At 48.7% G+C, this 18,102-nt stretch overlaps 1 protein-coding gene across 2 annotated transcripts in view; it reads left to right on the forward strand.

Moving 5' to 3' along the window:
* Positions 1 to 18,102, forward strand: part of TAF1 (TATA-box binding protein associated factor 1) — a 298,119-nt gene that overhangs the window by 37,968 nt on the left and 242,049 nt on the right. For both annotated transcript variants that reach the window (XM_063937154.1, XM_063937155.1), the window contains exons 3-5: positions 15,318 to 15,434; positions 15,535 to 15,657; positions 16,646 to 16,887. In XM_063937154.1, the coding sequence (XP_063793224.1) occupies positions 15,318 to 15,434; positions 15,535 to 15,657; positions 16,646 to 16,887 (482 nt within the window). The remainder of the gene's footprint in view (positions 1 to 15,317; positions 15,435 to 15,534; positions 15,658 to 16,645; positions 16,888 to 18,102) is intronic.

Genomic DNA, 18,102 nt, shown 5'->3' on the forward strand with positions numbered 1-18,102 from the left:
AGATAACTTATCCCCATTTCTCTGACGTCCTAGTGGATGCTGGGGACTCCGTAAGGACCATGGGGAATAGACGGCTCCGCAGGAGACTGGGCACATCTAAAGAAAGCTTTAGGTCTATCTGGTGTGCACTGGCACCTCCCCCTATGACCCTCCTCCAAGCCTCAGTTAGATTTCTGTGCCCGGCCGAGCTGGATGCACACTAGGGGCTCTCCTGAGCTCCTAGAAAGAAAGTATAGTTTAGGGTTTTTATTTTACAGTGAGACCTGCTGGCAACAGGCTCACTGCAGCGAGGGACTAAGGGGAGAAGAAGCGAACCTACCTAAGTGGTGGTAGCTTGGGCTTCTTAGGCTACTGGACACCATTAGCTCCAGAGGGATCGCACACAGGACCCGACCTCGTCGTCCGTTCCCGGAGCCGCGCCGCCGTCCCCCTTACAGAGCCAGAAGCAAGAAGGTCCGGAAAATCGGCGGCTGAAGACTACTGTCTTCTCCAAGGTAGCGCACAGCACTGCAGCTGTGCGCCATTGCTCCTCATGCACACCACACACTTCAATCACTGATGGGTGCAGGGCGCTGGGGGGGGGGGGGGGGGGGCTCTCCCCTGCAGTCCTGCACTACAGAAAGGGTAAAAAAGAGAGGGGGGGCACAAATTTAGGCGCAGTATAATATATATATGCAGCTATAAGGGAAAACACACTTTATAGGTGATATCCCTGTGGTATATAGCGCTCTGGTGTGTGCTGGCATACTCTCCCTCTGTCTCCCCAAAGGGCTTTGTGGGGTCCTGTCCTCTGTCAGAGCATTCCCTGTGTGTGTGCTGTGTCGGTACCGCTGTGTCGACGTGTATGATGAGGAAAATGATGTGGAGGCAGAGCAAATGCCTGTAAATGTGTTGTCACCCCCTGAGGGGTCGACACCTGTGTGGATGGACTTATGGAAGGAATTACGTGACAGTGTCAGCTCCTTACATAAAAGGTTTGACGACATAGGACAGCCGGCTACTCAGCTTGTGACTGTTCCAGCGTCTCAAATGTCATCAGGGGCTTTAAAACGCCCGCTACCTCAGATGGCAGACACAGATGTCGACACGGATACCGACTCCAGTGTCGACGACGATGAGACTAGTGTACCCTCCAATAGGTCCACCCGTTACATGATTGAGGCAATGAAAAATGTATTACACATTTCTCTAACGTCCTAAGTGGATGCTGGGGACTCCGTCAGGACCATGGGGAATAGCGGCTCCGCAGGAGACAGGGCACAAAAATAAAGCTTTAGGATTAGGTGGTGTGTACTGGCTCCTCCCCCTATGACCCTCCTCCAAGCCTCAGTTAGGTTTTTGTGCCCGTCCGAGCAGGGTGCAATCTAGGTGGCTCTCCTAAAGAGCTGCTTAGAAAAAGTTTTTAGGTTTTTTATTTTCAGTGAGTCCTGCTGGCAACAGGCTCACTGCATCGAGGGACTTAGGGGAGAGAATTTCAACTCACTTGCGTGCAGGATGGATTGGATTCTTAGGCTACTGGACACCATTAGCTCCAGAGGGAGTCGGAACACAGGTCTCACCCTGGGGTTCGTCCCGGAGCCGCGCCGCCGACCCCCCTTACAGATGCTGAAGATTGAAGGTCCGGAAACAGGCGGCAGAAGGCTCTTCAGTCTTCATGAAGGTAGCGCACAGCACTGCAGCTGTGCGCCATTGTTGTCACACACTTCACACCAAGCGGTCACGGAGGGTGCAGGGCGCTGCTGGGGGCGCCCTGGGCAGCAATATTTAATACCTTTATGGCAAAAGAATACATCACATATAGCCATTGAGGCTATATGTATGTATTTAACCCATGCCAGATATCTAAAACTCCGGGAGAAAAGCCCGCCGAAATAGGGGGCGGGGCTTATTCTCCTCAGCACACAGCGCCATTTTCCTGCTCAGCTCCGCTGTGAGGAAGGCTCCCAGGACTCTCCCCTGCACTGCACTACAGAAACAGGGTAAAACAGAGAGGGGGGGCATTTTTTGGCGATATTTTGATATATTTAAGCTGCTATAAGGAACAACACTTATATAAGGTTGTTCCCATATATATTATAGCGCTTGGGTGTGTGCTGGCAAACTCTCCCTCTGTCTCCCCAAAGGGCTAGTGGGGTCCTGTCTTCGATAAGAGCATTCCCTGTGTGTCGGTACGTGTGTGTCGACATGTATGAGGACGATGTTGGTGTGGAGGCAGAGCAATTGCCGATAATGGTGATGTCACCCCCCAGGGAGTCGACACCGGAATGGATGGCTTTGTTTATGGAATTACGTGATAATGTCAGCACATTACAAAAATCAGTTGACGACATGAGACGGCCGGCAAACCAGTTAGTACCTGCCCAGGCGTCTCGGACACCGTCAGGGGCTGTAAAGCGCCCTTTACCTCAGTCGGTCGACACAGACCCAGACACAGACACTGAATCTAGTGTCGACGGTGATGAAACAAACGTATTTTCAAGTAGGGCCACACGTTATATGATCACGGCAATGAAGGAGGCTTTGCATATCTCTGATACTGCAAGTACCACAAAAAGGGGTATTATGTGGGGGGTGAAAAAACTACCTGTAGTTTTTCCTGAATCAGAGGAATTAAATGATGTATGTGATGAAGCGTGGGTTAACCCAGATAGAAAAGTGCTAATTTCAAAAAAGTTATTAGCATTATACCCTTTCCCGCCAGAGGTTAGGGCGCGCTGGGAAACACCCCCTAGGGTGGATAAGGCGCTCACACGCTTATCAAAACAAGTGGCGTTACCGTCTCCTGATACGGCCGCCCTCAGGGATCCAGCTGATAGGAGACTGGAAACTACCCTAAAAAGTATATACACACATACTGGTGTTATACTGCGACCAGCCATCGCCTCAGCCTGGATGTGCAGTGCGGGGGTCGTCTGGTTGGATTCCCTGACTGAAAATATTGATACCCTGGATAGGGACAGTATTTTATTGACTATAGAGCAATTAAAGGATGCTTTCCTTTATATGCGAGATGCTCAGAGAGATATTTGCACTCTGGCATCGAGAGTAAATGCGATGTCCATATCTGCCAGAAGGAGTTTATGGACGCGACAGTGGTCAGGTGATGCGGATTCCAAACGACATATGGAAGTATTGCCGTATAAAGGGGAGGAATTATTTGGCGTCGGTCTATCGGATCTGGTGACCACGGCAACTGCCGGAAAATCCACCTTTTTACCTCAGACCCCCTCCCAACAGAAAAAGACACCGTCTTTTCAGCCGCAGTCCTTTCGGTCCTATAAGAACAAGCGGACAAAAGGACAGTCATATCTGCCTCGGGGCAGAGGAAGGGGTAAGAGAGGGCAGCAAGCAGCCCCTGCCCAGGAACAGATGCCCTCTCAGGGTTCTGCAAAGCCCTCAGCATGACGCTGGGGCCTTACAAGCGGACTCAGGAGCGGTGGGGTGTCGACTCAAGAATTTCAGCGCACAGTGGGCTTGCTCACAGGTGGACCCCTGGATCCTGCAGGTAGTATCTCAGGGTTACAGGTTGGAATTCGAGAAGTCTCCCCCTCGCAGGTTCCTAAAGTCTGCTTTGCCAACGTCTCCCTCAGACAGGGCGACGGTATTGGAAGCCCCTCCTACAACAGGGAAAGGGATATTACTCCACGCTATTTGTGGTACCGAAGCCGGACGGCTCGGTAAGACCTATTCTAAATCTGAAATCTCTGAACCTGTACATAAAAAGATTCAAGTTCAAGATGGAGTCACTCAGAGCAGTGATAGCGAATCTGGAAGAAGGGGATTTTATGGTGTCCTTGGACATCAAGGATGCTTACCTTCATGTCCCAATTTGCCCTTCACACCAAGGGTACCTCAGGTTCGTGGTACAAAACTGTCATTATCAGTTTCAGACGCTGCCGTTTGGATTGTCCACGGCACCCAGGGTCTTTACCAAGGTAATGGCCGAAATGATGATCCTTCTTCGAAGAGAAGGCGTATTAATTATCCCTTACTTGGACGATCTCCTGATAAGGGCAAGATCCAGAGAACAGCTGGAGGTCGGAGTAGCACTAACTCAAGTAGTGCTCCAACAGCACGGGTGGATTCTGAATTTTCCAAAATCCCAACTGATCCCGACGACACGTCTGCTGTTCCTAGGGATGATTCTGGACACTGTTCAGAAAAAGGTATTTCTTCCGGAGGAGAAAGCCAGGGAGTTATCCGAACTCGTCAGGAACCTCCTAAAACCAGGGACAGTGTCTGTGCATCAATGCACAAGAGTCATGGGAAAAATGGTGGCTTCTTACGAAGCGATTCCATTCGGCAGATTCCATGCACAAATTTTTCAGTGGGATCTGCTAGACAAATGGTCCGGATCGCATCTGCAGATGCATCAGCGGATAAAATTGTCGACAAGGACAAGGGTCTCTCTGCTATGGTGGTTGCAGAGTGCTCATCTGTTAGAGGGCCGCAGATTCGGCATACAGAACTGGGTCCTAGTGACCACGGATGCCAGCCTGAGAGGCTGGGGAGCGTTCACACAAGGAAGAAACTTCCAGGGCGTGTGGTCAAGCCTGGAAACGTCTCTTCACATAAATATACTGGAACTAAGAGCAATCTACAATGCTCTAAGCCTGGCAAAACCTCTGCTTCAGGGTCAGCCGGTGTTGATCCAGTCGGACAACATCACGGCAGTCGCCCACGTAAACAGACAGGGCGGCACAAGAAGCAGGAGGGCAATGGCAGAAGCTGCAAGGATTCTTCGCTGGGCGGAAAATCATGTGATAGCACTGTCAGCAGTGTTCACATGATTGTAGTCCATTGGGAAAGACCAATGGTGGACATGATGGCGTCCCGCCTCAACAAAAAACTGGACAGGTATTGCGCCAGGTCAAGAGACCCTCAGGCAATAGCTGTGGACGCTCTGGTAACACCATGGGTGTACCAGTCAGTGTATGTGTTCCCTCCTCTGCCTCTCATACCCAAGGTACTGAGAATTATACGGCAAAGGGGAGTAAGAACGATACTAGTGGCTCCGGACTGGCCAAGAAGGACTTGGTACCCGGAACTTCAAGAGATGCTCACGGAAGATCCGTGGCCTCTACCTCTAAGAAGGGATCTGCTTCAGCAGAGACCGTGTCTATTCCAAGACTTACCGCGGCTGCGTTTGACGGCATGGCGGTTGAACGCCGGATCCTAAGGGAAAAAGGCATTCCGGAAGAGGTCATCCCTACCCTGGTCAAAGCCAGGAAGGAGGTGACTGCACAACATTATCACCGCATTTGGAGAAAATATGTTGCATGGTGTGAGGCCAGGAAGGCCCCGACAGAGGAATTTCAACTGGGTCGATTCCTACATTTCCTGCAAACAGGATTATCTATGGGCCTCAAATTGGGGTCCATTAAGGTTCAAATTTCGGCCCTGTCGATTTTCTTCCAGAAAGAATTGGCTTCAGTTCCTGAAGTCCAGACTTTTGTAAAAGGAGTACTACATATACAGCCCCCGGTTGTGCCCCCAGTGGCACCGTGGGATCTCAATGTAGTTTTGGATTTTCTCAAATCCCTTTGTTTTGAGCCACTCAAATCGGTAGATTTGAAATATCTTACATGGAAAGTAACCATGCTACTGGCCCTGGCTTCAGCCAGGAGAGTGTCGGAATTGGCGGCTTTATCGTATAAAAGCCCATATCTGATTTTCCATTCGGACAGGGCAGAATTGAGGACGCGTCCTCATTTTCTGCCTAAGGTGGTATCAGCGTTTCACCTGAACCAGCCTATTGTGGTGCCTGCGGCTACTAGCGATTTTGGAGGATTCCAAGTTGCTGGACGTTGTCAGAGCATTGAAAATATATATTTCAAGGACGGCTGGAGTCAGAAAATCTGACTCGCTGTTTATACTGTATGCACCCAACAAGCTGGGTGCTCCTGCTTCTAAGCAGACGATTGCTCGTTGGATTTGTAGCACAATTCAACTGGCACATTCTGTGGCAGGCCTGCCACAGCCTAAATCTGTCAATGCCCACTCCACAAGGAAGGTGGGCTCATCTTGGGCGGCTGCCCGAGGGATCTCGGCATTACAACTCTGCCGAGCAGCTACGTGGTCAGGGGAGAACACGTTTGTAAAATTCTACAAATTTGATACCTGGAGTTCTCTCATTCGGTGCTGCAGAGTCATCCGCACTCTCCCGCCCGTTTGGGAGCTTTGGTATAATCCCCATGGTCCTGACGGAGTCCCCAGCATCCACTAGGACGTCAGAGAAAATAAGAATTTACTCACCGGTAATTCTATTTCTCGTAGTCCGTAGTGGATGCTGGGCGCCCATCCCAAGTGCGGATTGTCTGCAATACTTGTACATAGTTATTGTTACAAAAAAATCGGGTTGTTTATTGTTGTGAGCCATCTTTTCAGAGGCTCCTACGTTATCATACTGTTAACTGGGTTCAGATCACAAGTTGTACGGTGTGATTGGTGTGGCTGGTATGAGTCTTACCCGGGATTCAAAATCCTTCCTTATTGTGTACGCTCGTCCGGGCACAGTATCCTAACTGAGGCTTGGAGGAGGGTCATAGGGGGAGGAGCCAGTACACACCACCTAGTGGTCAAACTTTTTTAAATTTTGTGCCCAGTCCTGCGGAGCCGTCTATTCCCCATGGTCCTTACGGAGTCCCCAGCATCCACTACGGACTACGAGAAATAGAATTACCGGTGAGTAAATTCTTATTACACCTACATGCATGCATTAAACACACAGTCCGGCTGTCTTAAACCAGGTCTTCGGATTCAATCCATTGACTGTGTTATCGATATAAATATGTCCAGACTGTATCTTCTTTCTAAGTAGTTACTTGTAGATTATTTCCACATCCCACGCCATTTAAAACATGAACAACACTGAATTCTCTCTGAATTCTGCTCCCTACCAATGCATTAGCCATAATATGTGCATCTATTTATCAATAAATGGATCTACACTTCTCTTTATGTAATCCTAGTCCTGCTGTGTATTCCACAGTTCAGTAGCTGCTCCGTTTCCTTTACTATTGAAAACCGGTGCAGTGGCTGGGTATAGGGTAATGCTAGCGGGAGGAAAGGATGTAACCTGTGATTGGTTTAGAAGTTGTGAGTCATGCAGTAAAGTCTGGAAATATTTTGTGGATGCAGTTTGATATGACTTCTGTGAAGGTTTTTTAGATTCTCCCTCATACGGTTTGTCATGTTCTGAGTATGTGTTGTTGAAGTTTAAAGAGATTATATTAAAAAAAAATTCCATTATTTTGACATTTCATTGTGGGGTATTAATTAAGGGGTTTGTTTACTAAAGCCTTCACTGGAGATAAAGTGCTTGGAGAGAAAGTATCAGCCAATCACTGGCCGATGGCAGAGAGATGTGTGCTGAGCGAACCGCTCAGCACACATCTCTCCCGGCACTCAGCACAGCGCGATCTGTGCTGAGCGTGCGTGGGGGAGACGGGGGGGCCGCTCACTTCACCCAGGCCATGCAGGCCAATCTAGCAGCAATCTAGCAGCAGCGATAGCGTTGCGCGGGGCTGCGCATCGCTATCGCTGAGGGGGCTACACACGGAGCGATCGTGCTTAAAATCTAAGCAATCTAGTCAGATTGCTTAGATTTTAAGCAGCGATCGCTCCGTGAGTACCCCCCTTAACTGTCATTTTTCAAACCCAGCCTGTGTCATGGCAGTTAGGATCTGATTGGCTGGTGCTTTACCTCCATCCAAGGCTTAGTAAATAGACCCCTGAGTATACTCAATATGTGCTAATGAAAGCCGCTTTCCAGATGCCTGTCCAGCATAAAACTGACTTAACATTTGTTGGAGACCTTGAGGGCTGCAGTTGGTGCAGAGTGTCCGTTTCAGGGTCTTTAATAAGACGCACTGTAGTTTGAGATGTGCTGCTCACATGAATCCAAGCTTTGAGCAGATTAATGTCGCTCTCTCCCGCTCCCTGCCATGGTCATAAAGTCTCAAAGTGTGCAATATTTCTTAAAATAAGGCTTGATAAGAAAGTAGCATTGTATCTAGGAGAAAGTTGGGGAGGGAAGGTGCATGCTAATATCTAGCAGAATGAGAGGACCTGTGGGTTGTAACAGATCAGCTAGACTCAGACGTAAAATAAGTAGCTTGAGGAGTCCCAGGACAGCAGGGAATAATTACCGTATATACTCGAGTAAAAGCCGACTTTTTCAGCACGGCTTATACTCGAGTCAGTGCAGGGAAGGAGTGGGGACACGGAGGGCAGTCAGTGCAGTGTGAAGGAGGGACACGGAGGACACAGCGCGAGCCTCTCCTGTGTCCCTCCTGCGTCTTCGGCGGCAGCGGCGGGTCTATTAAAGGAAGTACCCGTTCATGAGCTCTGATTGGCTCACGAACCAGCACTTCATTTAACAGACCCGCCGGAGACGCAGGAGAGACACAGGAGAGGCGCGCGCTGTGCCCTCCTTGTCCCTCCTTCACAAGACAGCGCGGGAGCGGCGGAAGGTAAGGAACTGGCACTGGGGGAGCATATCTGGCACTTTGGGGGGGGGGGGGGGGGGCATATCTGGCACTATGAGGGGGCATATCTGGCAGTGTGGGGGCTTATCTGGCAGTGTGAGGACTGTGTACGGCTAGAGCTGCATTTCCCACCCTAGGCTTATACTCTAATCAATAAGTTTTCCCAGGTTTTTGTGGTAAAATGAGGTGCCTCGGCTTATATTCGGCTCGACTTATACTCGAGTGTATACGGTAATTTAGAAAAGCCAGTAAGCTAATTGTTCAGAATGAAGCTTACTAGTTTGTTTTATTTCTCTAACGTCCTAAGTGGATGCTGGGACTCCGTAAGGACCATGGGGAATAGCGGCTCCGCAGGAGACTGGGCACAACCTAGAAAGCTTTAGGACTAACTGGTGTGCACTGGCTCCTCCCACCATGACCCCCCTCCAGACCTCAGTTAGATTTCTGTGCCCGGCCGAGCTGGATGCACACTTAGGGGCTCTCCTGAGCTCCTAGAGAGAAAGTATATTTTAGGTTTTTTATTTTACAGTGAGATCTGCTGGCAACAGACTCACTGCAGCGAGGGACTAAGGGGAGAAGAAGCGAACCTACCTAACTGGTGGTAGCTTGGGCTTCTTAGACTACTGGACACCATTAGCTCCAGAGGGATCGACCGCATGGAACCGGCCATTGATGTTCGGTCCCGGAGCCGCGCCGCCGGCCCCCTTACAGAGCCAGAAGCAAGAAGGGTCCGGAAAATCGGCGGCAGAAGACATCCGTCTTCACCAAGGTAGCGCACAGCACTGCAGCTGTGCGCCATTGCTCCTCATACACACTTCACACTCCGGTCACTGAGGGTGCAGGGCGCTGGGGGGGGGCGCCCTGAGCAGCAATAAAAACACCTTGGCTGGCAAATATATCACAATGTATAGGCGCAGAGGCTATATATGTGATAAATACCCCTGCCAGAATTCATTAAAAAGCGGGAGAAAAGTCAGCCGAAAAAGGGGCGGAGCTATCTCCCTCAGCACACTGGCGCCATTTCTCCCTCACAGCTCCGCTGGAAGGAAGCTCCCTGGCTCTCCCCTGCAGTCTACACTACAGAAAGGGTAAAAAAGAGAGGGGGGGGGCACTAAATTTAGGCGCAATATACATATAGCAGCTATAAGGGGATATAATTTAGTTAATCCCTGTATTATATAGCGCTCTGGTGTGTGCTGGCATACTCTCTCTCTGTCTCCCCAAAGGGCTTTGTGGGGTCCTGTCTCCTGTCAGAGCATTCCCTGTGTGTGTGTGCGGTGTGTCGGTACGGCTGTGTCGACATGTTTGATGAGGAGACTTATGTGGAGGCGGAGCAAATGCCTGTAAATGTGTTGTCACCCCCTGCGGGGCAGACACCTGAGTTGATGGACTTGTGGAAGGAATTACGTGAAAGTGTCGACTCCTTACATAAAAAATTTGATGACATGCCAAATGTGGGACAGCCGGCTTCTCAGCTCGTGCCTGCCCAGACGTCTCAAAGGCCATCAGGGGCTCTAAAACGCCCGCTACCTCAGATGGCAGACACAGATGTCGACACGGATACTGATACCAGTGTCGACGACGAAGAGACTAATGTTATGTCCAGTAGGGCCACTCGTTACATGATTGAGGCAATGAAAAATGTTTTACACATTTCTGATGTGACCCCAGGTACCACAAAAAAGGGTATTATGTTTGGAGAGAAAAAACTCCCAGTAGTTTTCCCCCCTTCTGAAGAATTAAATGAAGTGTGTGAAGTAGCGTGGGCTTGCCCAGATAAAAAATTGGTACTTTCTAAAAAGTTACTAATGGCGTACCCTTTCCCGCCAGAGGATAGGTCACGTTGGGAAACACCCCCTAAGGTGGATAAAGCGCTTACACGCTTATCAAAAAAGGTGGCACTACCGTCTCCGGATACGGCCGCCCTGAAGGAGCCTGCTGATAGAAAGCAGGAGGCTCTCCTGAAGGCTATATATACACACATTGGTATTATACTGAGACCAGCTATTGCTTCAGCATGGATGTGCAGTGCTGCTGCTGCATGGTCAGATTCCCTGTCGGAAAACGTTGACACCCTAGACAGGGACACTATATTGCTGAACGTAGAGCATATTAAAGACGCTGTCTTATACATGAGAGATGCACAGAGGGATATTTGCCGGCTGGCATCTAAAATAAGTGCACTGTCCATTTCTGCCAGGAGATGGTTATGGACTCGGCAGTGGACAGGTGATGCAGATTCTAAAAGGCACATGGAAGTTTTGCTTTATAAGGGTGAGGAGTTGTTCGGGGATGGTCTTTCAGACCTAGTGTCCACAGCAACGGCTGGGAAGTCAGCATTTTTACCACATGTCCCCTCACAACCAAAGAAAGTACCGTATTATCAGGTACAGTACTTTCGTCCCCAAAAGAGCAGGCGGGGTAGAGGCGCGTCCTTTCTGCCCAGAGGCAGAGGTAGGGGAAAAAAGCTGCAGCACACAGCCAGTTCCCAAGAACAAAAGTCCTCCCCCGCTTCTTCTTCTAAGTCCGCCGCATGACGCTGGGGCTCAACAGGCGGAGCCAGGTACGGTGGGGGCCCGTCTCAAAAACTTCAGCAATCAGTGGGCTCGCTCACAAGTAGATCCCTGGATCCTTCAATTGGTATCTCAGGGGTACAGGCTGGAATTCGAGACATTTCCCCCCCGCCGTTTCCTCAAATCTGCCTTGCCAACAACTCCCTCAGGCAGGGAGGCTGTGATAGAGGCAATTCACAAGCTGTATTCCCAGCAGGTGATAGTCAATGGTGCCCCTACTTCAACAAGGACGGGGTTACTATTCCACAATGTTTGTGGTACCGAAACCGGACGGTTCGGTGAGACCCATTTTAAATTTGAAATCCTTGAACACATATATAAAAAAATTCAAGTTCAAGATGGAATCGCTCAGGGCGGTTATTGCAAGCCTGGAAGAGGGGGATTACATGGTATCACTGGTCATCAAGGATGCTTACCTGCATGGCCCCATTTACCATCCTCACCAGGAGTACCTCAGATTTGTGGTACAGGATTGTCATTACCAATTCCAGACGCTGCCGTTCGGCCTGTCCATGGCACCGAGGGTATTTACCAAGGTAATGGCCGAAATGATGATACTCCTTCGAAAAAAGGGAGTTTTAATTATCCCATACTTGGACGATCTCCTGATAAAGGCGAGGTCCAGAGAGCAGTTGTTGGTCGGGGTAGCACTATCTCGGGAAGTGCTACAACAGCACGGCTGGATTCTAAACATTCCAAAGTCACAGATGGTTCCTGCGACACGTCTACTGTTCCTGGGGATGATTCTGGACACAGTCCAGAAAAAAGTGTTTCTCCCAGAGGAAAAAGCCAAGGAGCTGTCATCTCTAGTCGGAGGCCTCCTGAAACCAAAACAGGTGTCGGTGCGTCACTGCACGCGAGTCCTGGGAAAGATGGTAGCTTCCTACGAAGCAATTCCATTCGGCAGGTTCCATGCCAGAACTTTTCAGTGGGACCTGTTGGACCAATGGTCCGGATCGCATCTTCAAATGCATCGGCTGATAACCCTGTCTCCAAGGACCAGGGTGTCTCTGCTGTGGTGGCTGCAGAGTGCTCATCTCAGAGAGGGCCGCAGATTCGGCATACAGGACTGGGTCCTGGTGACCACGGATGCCAGCCTTCGAAGCTGGGGGGCAGTCACACAGGGAAGAAACTTCCAAGGACTATGGTCAAGTCAGGAGACTTCCCTACACATAAATGTTCTGGAACTAAGGGCCATTTACAATGCCCTAAGTCAGGCAAAACCCCTGCTTCAAAACCAGCCGGTACTGATCCAGTCAGACAACATCACGGCGGTCGCCCATGTAAACCGACAGGGCGGCACGAGAAGCAGGACGGCGATGGCAGAAGCCACAAGGATTCTCCGATGGGCGGAAAATCACGTGTTAGCACTGTCAGCAGTGTTCATTCCGGGAGTGGACAACTGGGAAGCAGACTTCCTCAGCAGGCACGACCTCCACCCGGGAGAGTGGGGACTTCATCCAGAAGTCTTCCAAATGATTGTAAACCGTTGGGAAAGGCCACAGGTGGACATGATGGCGTCCCGCCTAAACAAAAAGCTAGAAAAGTATTGCGCCAGGTCAAGAGACCCGCAGGCGATAGCTGTGGACGCTCTAGTGACACCGTGGGTGTACCGGTCGGTTTATGTGTTCCCTCCTCTTCCTCTCATAACAAAGGTACTGAGGATAATAAGGAGAAGAGGAGTAAGAACCATACTCATTGTTCCGGATTGGCCAAGAAGGGCTTGGTACCCGGAACTTCAAGAAATGATCTCAGAGGACCCATGGCCTCTGCCGCTCAGACAGGACCTGCTACAGCAGGGGCCCTGTCTGTTCCAAGACTTACCGTGGCTGCGTTTGACGGCATGGCGGTTGAACACCGGATCCTGAAGGAAAAGGGCATTCCGGAGGAAGTAATTCCTACGCTGATTAAAGCTAGAAAAGAAGTAACCGCAAACCATTATCACCGCATATGGCGGAAATATGTTGCGTGGTGTGAGGCCAGGAAGGCCCCAACGGAAGAATTTCAGCTGGGTCGTTTCCTGCACTTTCTACAGTCAGGGGTGACTATGGGCCTAAAATTGGGTTCCACTAAGGTCCAGATTTCGGCTCTGTCGATTTTCTTCCAGAGAGAACTGGCTTCCCTACCTGAAGTTCAAACGTTTGTTAAGGGAGTGCTGCATATCCAGCCCCCTTTTGTGCCTCCAGTGGCACCTTGGGATCTCAACGTGGTGTTGAATTTCCTAAAGTCACATTGGTTTGAGCCACTTAAGACCGTGGATTTGAAATATCTCACGTGGAAAGTGGTCATGTTGTTGGCCTTGGCTTCGGCCAGGCGTGTATCAGAATTGGCGGCTTTGTCATGTAAAAGCCCTTATCTGATTTTCCATATGGATAGGGCGGAATTGAGGACTCGTCCCCAGTTTCTCCCTAAGGTGGTATCGGCTTTTCACTTGAACCAACCTATTGTTGTGCCTGCGGCTACTAGGGACTTGGAGGACTCCAAGTTACTGGACGTAGTCAGGGCCTTGAAAATGTATGTTTCCAGGACGGCTGGAGTCAGGAAGACTGACTCGCTATTTATCCTGTATGCACCCAACAAACTGGGTGCTCCTGCTTCGAAGCAGACTATTGCTCGCTGGATTTGTAGCTCAATTCAGCTTGCGCATTCTGCGGCTGGAATGCCGCAGCCTAAATCTGTAAAAGCCCATTCCACGAGGAAGGTGGGCTCTTCTTGGGCGGCTGCCCGAGGGGTCTCGGCTTTACAACTTTGCCGAGCAGCTACTTGGTCAGGGGCAAACACGTTTGCAAAATTCTACAAATTTGATACCCTGGCTGAGGAGGACCTTGAGTTCTCTCATTCGGTGCTGCAGAGTCATCCGCACTCTCCCGCCCGTTTGGGAGCTTTGGTATAATCCCCATGGTCCTTACGGAGTCCCAGCATCCACTTAGGACGTTAGAGAAAATAAGATTTTACTCACCGGTAAATCTATTTCTCGTAGTCCGTAGTGGATGTTGGGCGCCCGTCCCAAGTGCGGACTGTCTGCAATGCTTGTATATAGTTATTGTTAACTAAAGGGTTATTGTTGAGCCATCTGTTGAGAGGCTTTGTTATGTTCATACTGTTAACTGGGTATAATATTACGAGTTATACGGTGTGGCTGGTATGAGTCTTACCCGGGATTCAAAATCCTTCCTTATTGTGTCAGCTCTTCCGGGCACAGTGTCCTAACTGAGGTCTGGAGGGGGGTCATGGTGGGAGGAGCCAGTGCACACCAGTTAGTCCTAAAGCTTTCTTGGTTGTGCCCAGTCTCCTGCGGAGCCGCTATTCCCCATGGTCCTTACGGAGTCCCAGCATCCACTACGGACTACGAGAAATAGATTTACCGGTGAGTAAAATCTTATTTTTCCCCTCCCAGAAAGAGCTAGGCTTAGCTACTGCAGACTGAGTTGTGTGAGAAAGGTGGATGTAGTAGTACATAGTTGGTATTTTTGTTTTCAAAGGTGCTCTATTTTATTATTGTATACAAAAATCTAAAACCTATAAGAAAAGAAATGCAGTTATTATGCGAATATGGAATGCTTTTGTCTGAACTTTAGGCTGCTGTCCTTATTTCTGTGTGGGAATCCAATTATTGTCAAGCTAAGGTATTGTGGATAATACAAAGACCTTACCTTGACAAGTGTTTCCTACCCCATGAGGTAGCAAACACTTTTGTGCGAGATCCCACTGCTGTAAAGTGCGGTTGGTGCAGCACAGATTCATCCAAGTGAACAATTTGCAGCCAATTGAATTCCTCCCTTAAAGTTGGAATAGGGTGTGTTCTAGCTCTCAATGCTAAATTTCAGCTTAAAAACAAAGCGTTTAGTGTTTTCCTACTGCATGCAAACATACGGGATACAGTCACGATCCTGGCGGTCAGCATACCGATGCCGGGATCCTGGCCGCCGGAATGCCGGAAGGGGGCCGAGGGCTATTCCCACTCATGGGAATAGAACCTATGGCGAGCCCGCAAGGGGCTTTGTTGCATTCTACCCCACCCCCCCTGTCGGCATGCTGACTGCAGGGATCCCGACGTCGGCATGCTGACTGCCGGGATCTCGACCGCCAGTATCCCAAACCCAACCCCAAACATACATGCATTTCCACATGGTGTGTCCTGGATCAATTTGATCTTGTATTACTTTGCTGCTAACGCTGGATAAGCCCTCTTGTCTTTTTGTATGCGTGTAGATGGATTTCTGTAGCTCAGTACGTCTCTTTATGTATTCCTTAGGCTGGGTTAAGAGTACAGACGATGCGATTGATTACTCTGATATCAATGAAGTGGCTGAAGATGAGTCTCGCAGATATAGGCAGGCTATGGGCAGTCTTCACCTCTCGAGAAGAGCAGGTAATATAGTGCTAAATGTAGATATAATAAAGTCTGAAGATTTAAAAACATATATGTAACCATGATGATGTTTTTATTTTAATGACTGACTTCTGCTTAGATGATGATGATGATGATGACTATGATGCAGACTGTGAAGACATTGATTCAAAGCTAATGCCCCCACCCCCACCACCACCGGTGTCAGGCAAAAAGGAGGATGAGAGGGGTTCGGTACCAACAGGCAAGTAACTGGCAAAGTGGTTTGCAGGGTTCATTCTTATCTTTTTAAAGATTAATTGTTTTTACCACTTTTTTTGGGTAGTCCTGTATGTTATGCTCCTAAGATTGGACTTGACTTGTAACTTTTCTGTTTCTTACATTTGTTCAATAATTGTTGCATAAAATACATAGACATGGGTTGTTTGTGTGTATATTTTTATTATACAGTATTACATGGGGCATCTGTCTCCCTCCATTACAGCTACTCCTATGGTGTGTACACACTGGCCGATATATTGGCCATTCTGTTCAACGGCCGGAATATCGCGGTTCCGTCGGCCAGTGTGTACAAGCGATATGTCTGTGAACGCTGCCGTTCAAAGACATATCACGTCGGCCCTGCAGCACAGCCAATGTGTTGTGCTGTGTGTATGTATATGTGTGTGTGTGTGTATGTGTATATATATATATATATGTGTGTGTATGTGTATATATATATATATATATATATATATATATATATATATATATATATATAAAAAAAAGTATTTGGACAGCCACCGATTGTGCAAGTTGACCCACTTAATAATGATTAGAGAGGTCTGTAATTTCCATCATAGGTACACTTCACCTGTGAGAGTCAGAATCTGGAAAAAAGAAACAGGAAATCACATATGATTTTTAAACAATTTACTTGTATATTCTTGTGAACCGTAATTGATGGTCTTATGAATGACCCAGAAGACTGTGCTAGAGTCACCAGGACGAAATGTCAATATTCAATCATGTCGACTTTTCATCACTGGTGAACGTCGACATTATCATGTCGATATGATGAATGTTCCCAATCTTTGCAGACCTGGAAAGCATAAGTTTGAACAGATGTAGCAGGGAACAAAAGCTACATTTACAATTGAACATTTACTTTTGGAATGTAATAAACTGAAGCCTGTTCCACATGCCATTGTGCATACAAGCCCTAAAGGATCGTTCTGCTTGCTTTTATACAGCCTCTGAAGATGGAGATGGAATAATTCTCCCCTCCATTATTGCTCCCTCCTCTGCTGCTGTAGAAAAGGTGGATTTCAGCAGTTCCTCTGATTCTGAATCTGAGATAGGCCCACAAGAGCGGGGACAAAGTGAGGGGAAGGAGCGAACGCTGACACTGCCTCTCGCTGGAATCATGCAGAAAGATGCCACCAAAGTGCTTCCCAGTGTTACTGAGCTTTTCCCAGAATTCCGACCTGGCAAGGTATTCCCTGTTACCTCTCTATTATTCTCTCCTGTATTTGCTGTACTAACATTGTTTTCTCATACGTCCCAGAGGATGCTGGGGTCCACTTCATGACCATGGGGTATAGACTGTTCCGCAGGAGCCATGGGCACTCTTAAGACTCTTCAATGGGTGTGAACTGGCTCCTCCCTCTATGCCCCTTCTCCAGACCTCAGTTTTAGAAATGTGCCCAGGCAGACTGGATGCACTCTGGGGAGCTCTACTAAGCTTCTCTGAAAAGACATATGTTAGGTTTTTTGTTTTCAGGGAGAACTGCTGGCAACAGTCTCCCTGCTTCGTGGGAATGGGCTGCAAAAACACCTCTATAAACTGGCAAAAAGGGGGCATAAGATGCCCAGGCACAACCCTACCCCCGCCAGTATAAATATTATGAAAAGTTTCTGAGGGAAAAACGTGCCATTGTGGGGGCGGAGCTTCTTCCTCAGGCAGCCAGCACACTGCTCAGTGCCATTTTCGCTCTCCTCAGGCTGCAGAGACATCACTGGTCCTCCTTCACTTCTGACTACAAGTATCAGGGTGCAAAACAGAGGGGGCACAAGCAAATTTGGTGCTTTTACAAGTGTGTTTTACTGTGTAACAAGCGCTGCATGTCAGTGGGCATTCTGTGTTCACAGGCATTAGATACTGGCGCTGGGGTTGTGAATTGGCTGCTCCTAAACTGTGTCCCTCTGACAGATTTTACTGTGGGTCTGTCCCTTATAAGTCCCAGTGTGTCTGTGTGTGTGTGTGTTGTACACGTGTGTAAGACATGTCCGAGGCAGGGAGTTCCTCCCCGGAGGAAACTATTTTAGGGACACAGAAGTGTAATGTGGTGGCGCTGCCGGCACACCAAGAGCCTGCATGGTGAAAGAAATAAGTGATAGTATGCATCATATCAATAGGAGATTAGATAAGTCTGAATCTCATGCTGAGTGCTGGAGAAAATATGTGGAGGATGTGATTTTTTTAGGGCTCTGTTCTTCCATCCGCAGCCGATCCCTCTGGGTCACATAAGAGACCATTTGCGAATATTGTGAATACTGATACCGACACGGACACTGATTCTTGTGTCGACGATAGTGACTCCAGAGAAATAGATCATAAATTGGCAAAAAATATACAATATATGATTGTGGCTATAAGGGAAGTTCTGGAAGTCACGGAAGCTACTCCTGTACTTCAGGAGAAGGCTTA

This window comes from Pseudophryne corroboree, chromosome 8 (assembly GCF_028390025.1).
Source record: "Pseudophryne corroboree isolate aPseCor3 chromosome 8, aPseCor3.hap2, whole genome shotgun sequence".
Classification (NCBI taxonomy): Eukaryota; Metazoa; Chordata; class Amphibia; order Anura; family Myobatrachidae; genus Pseudophryne; species Pseudophryne corroboree.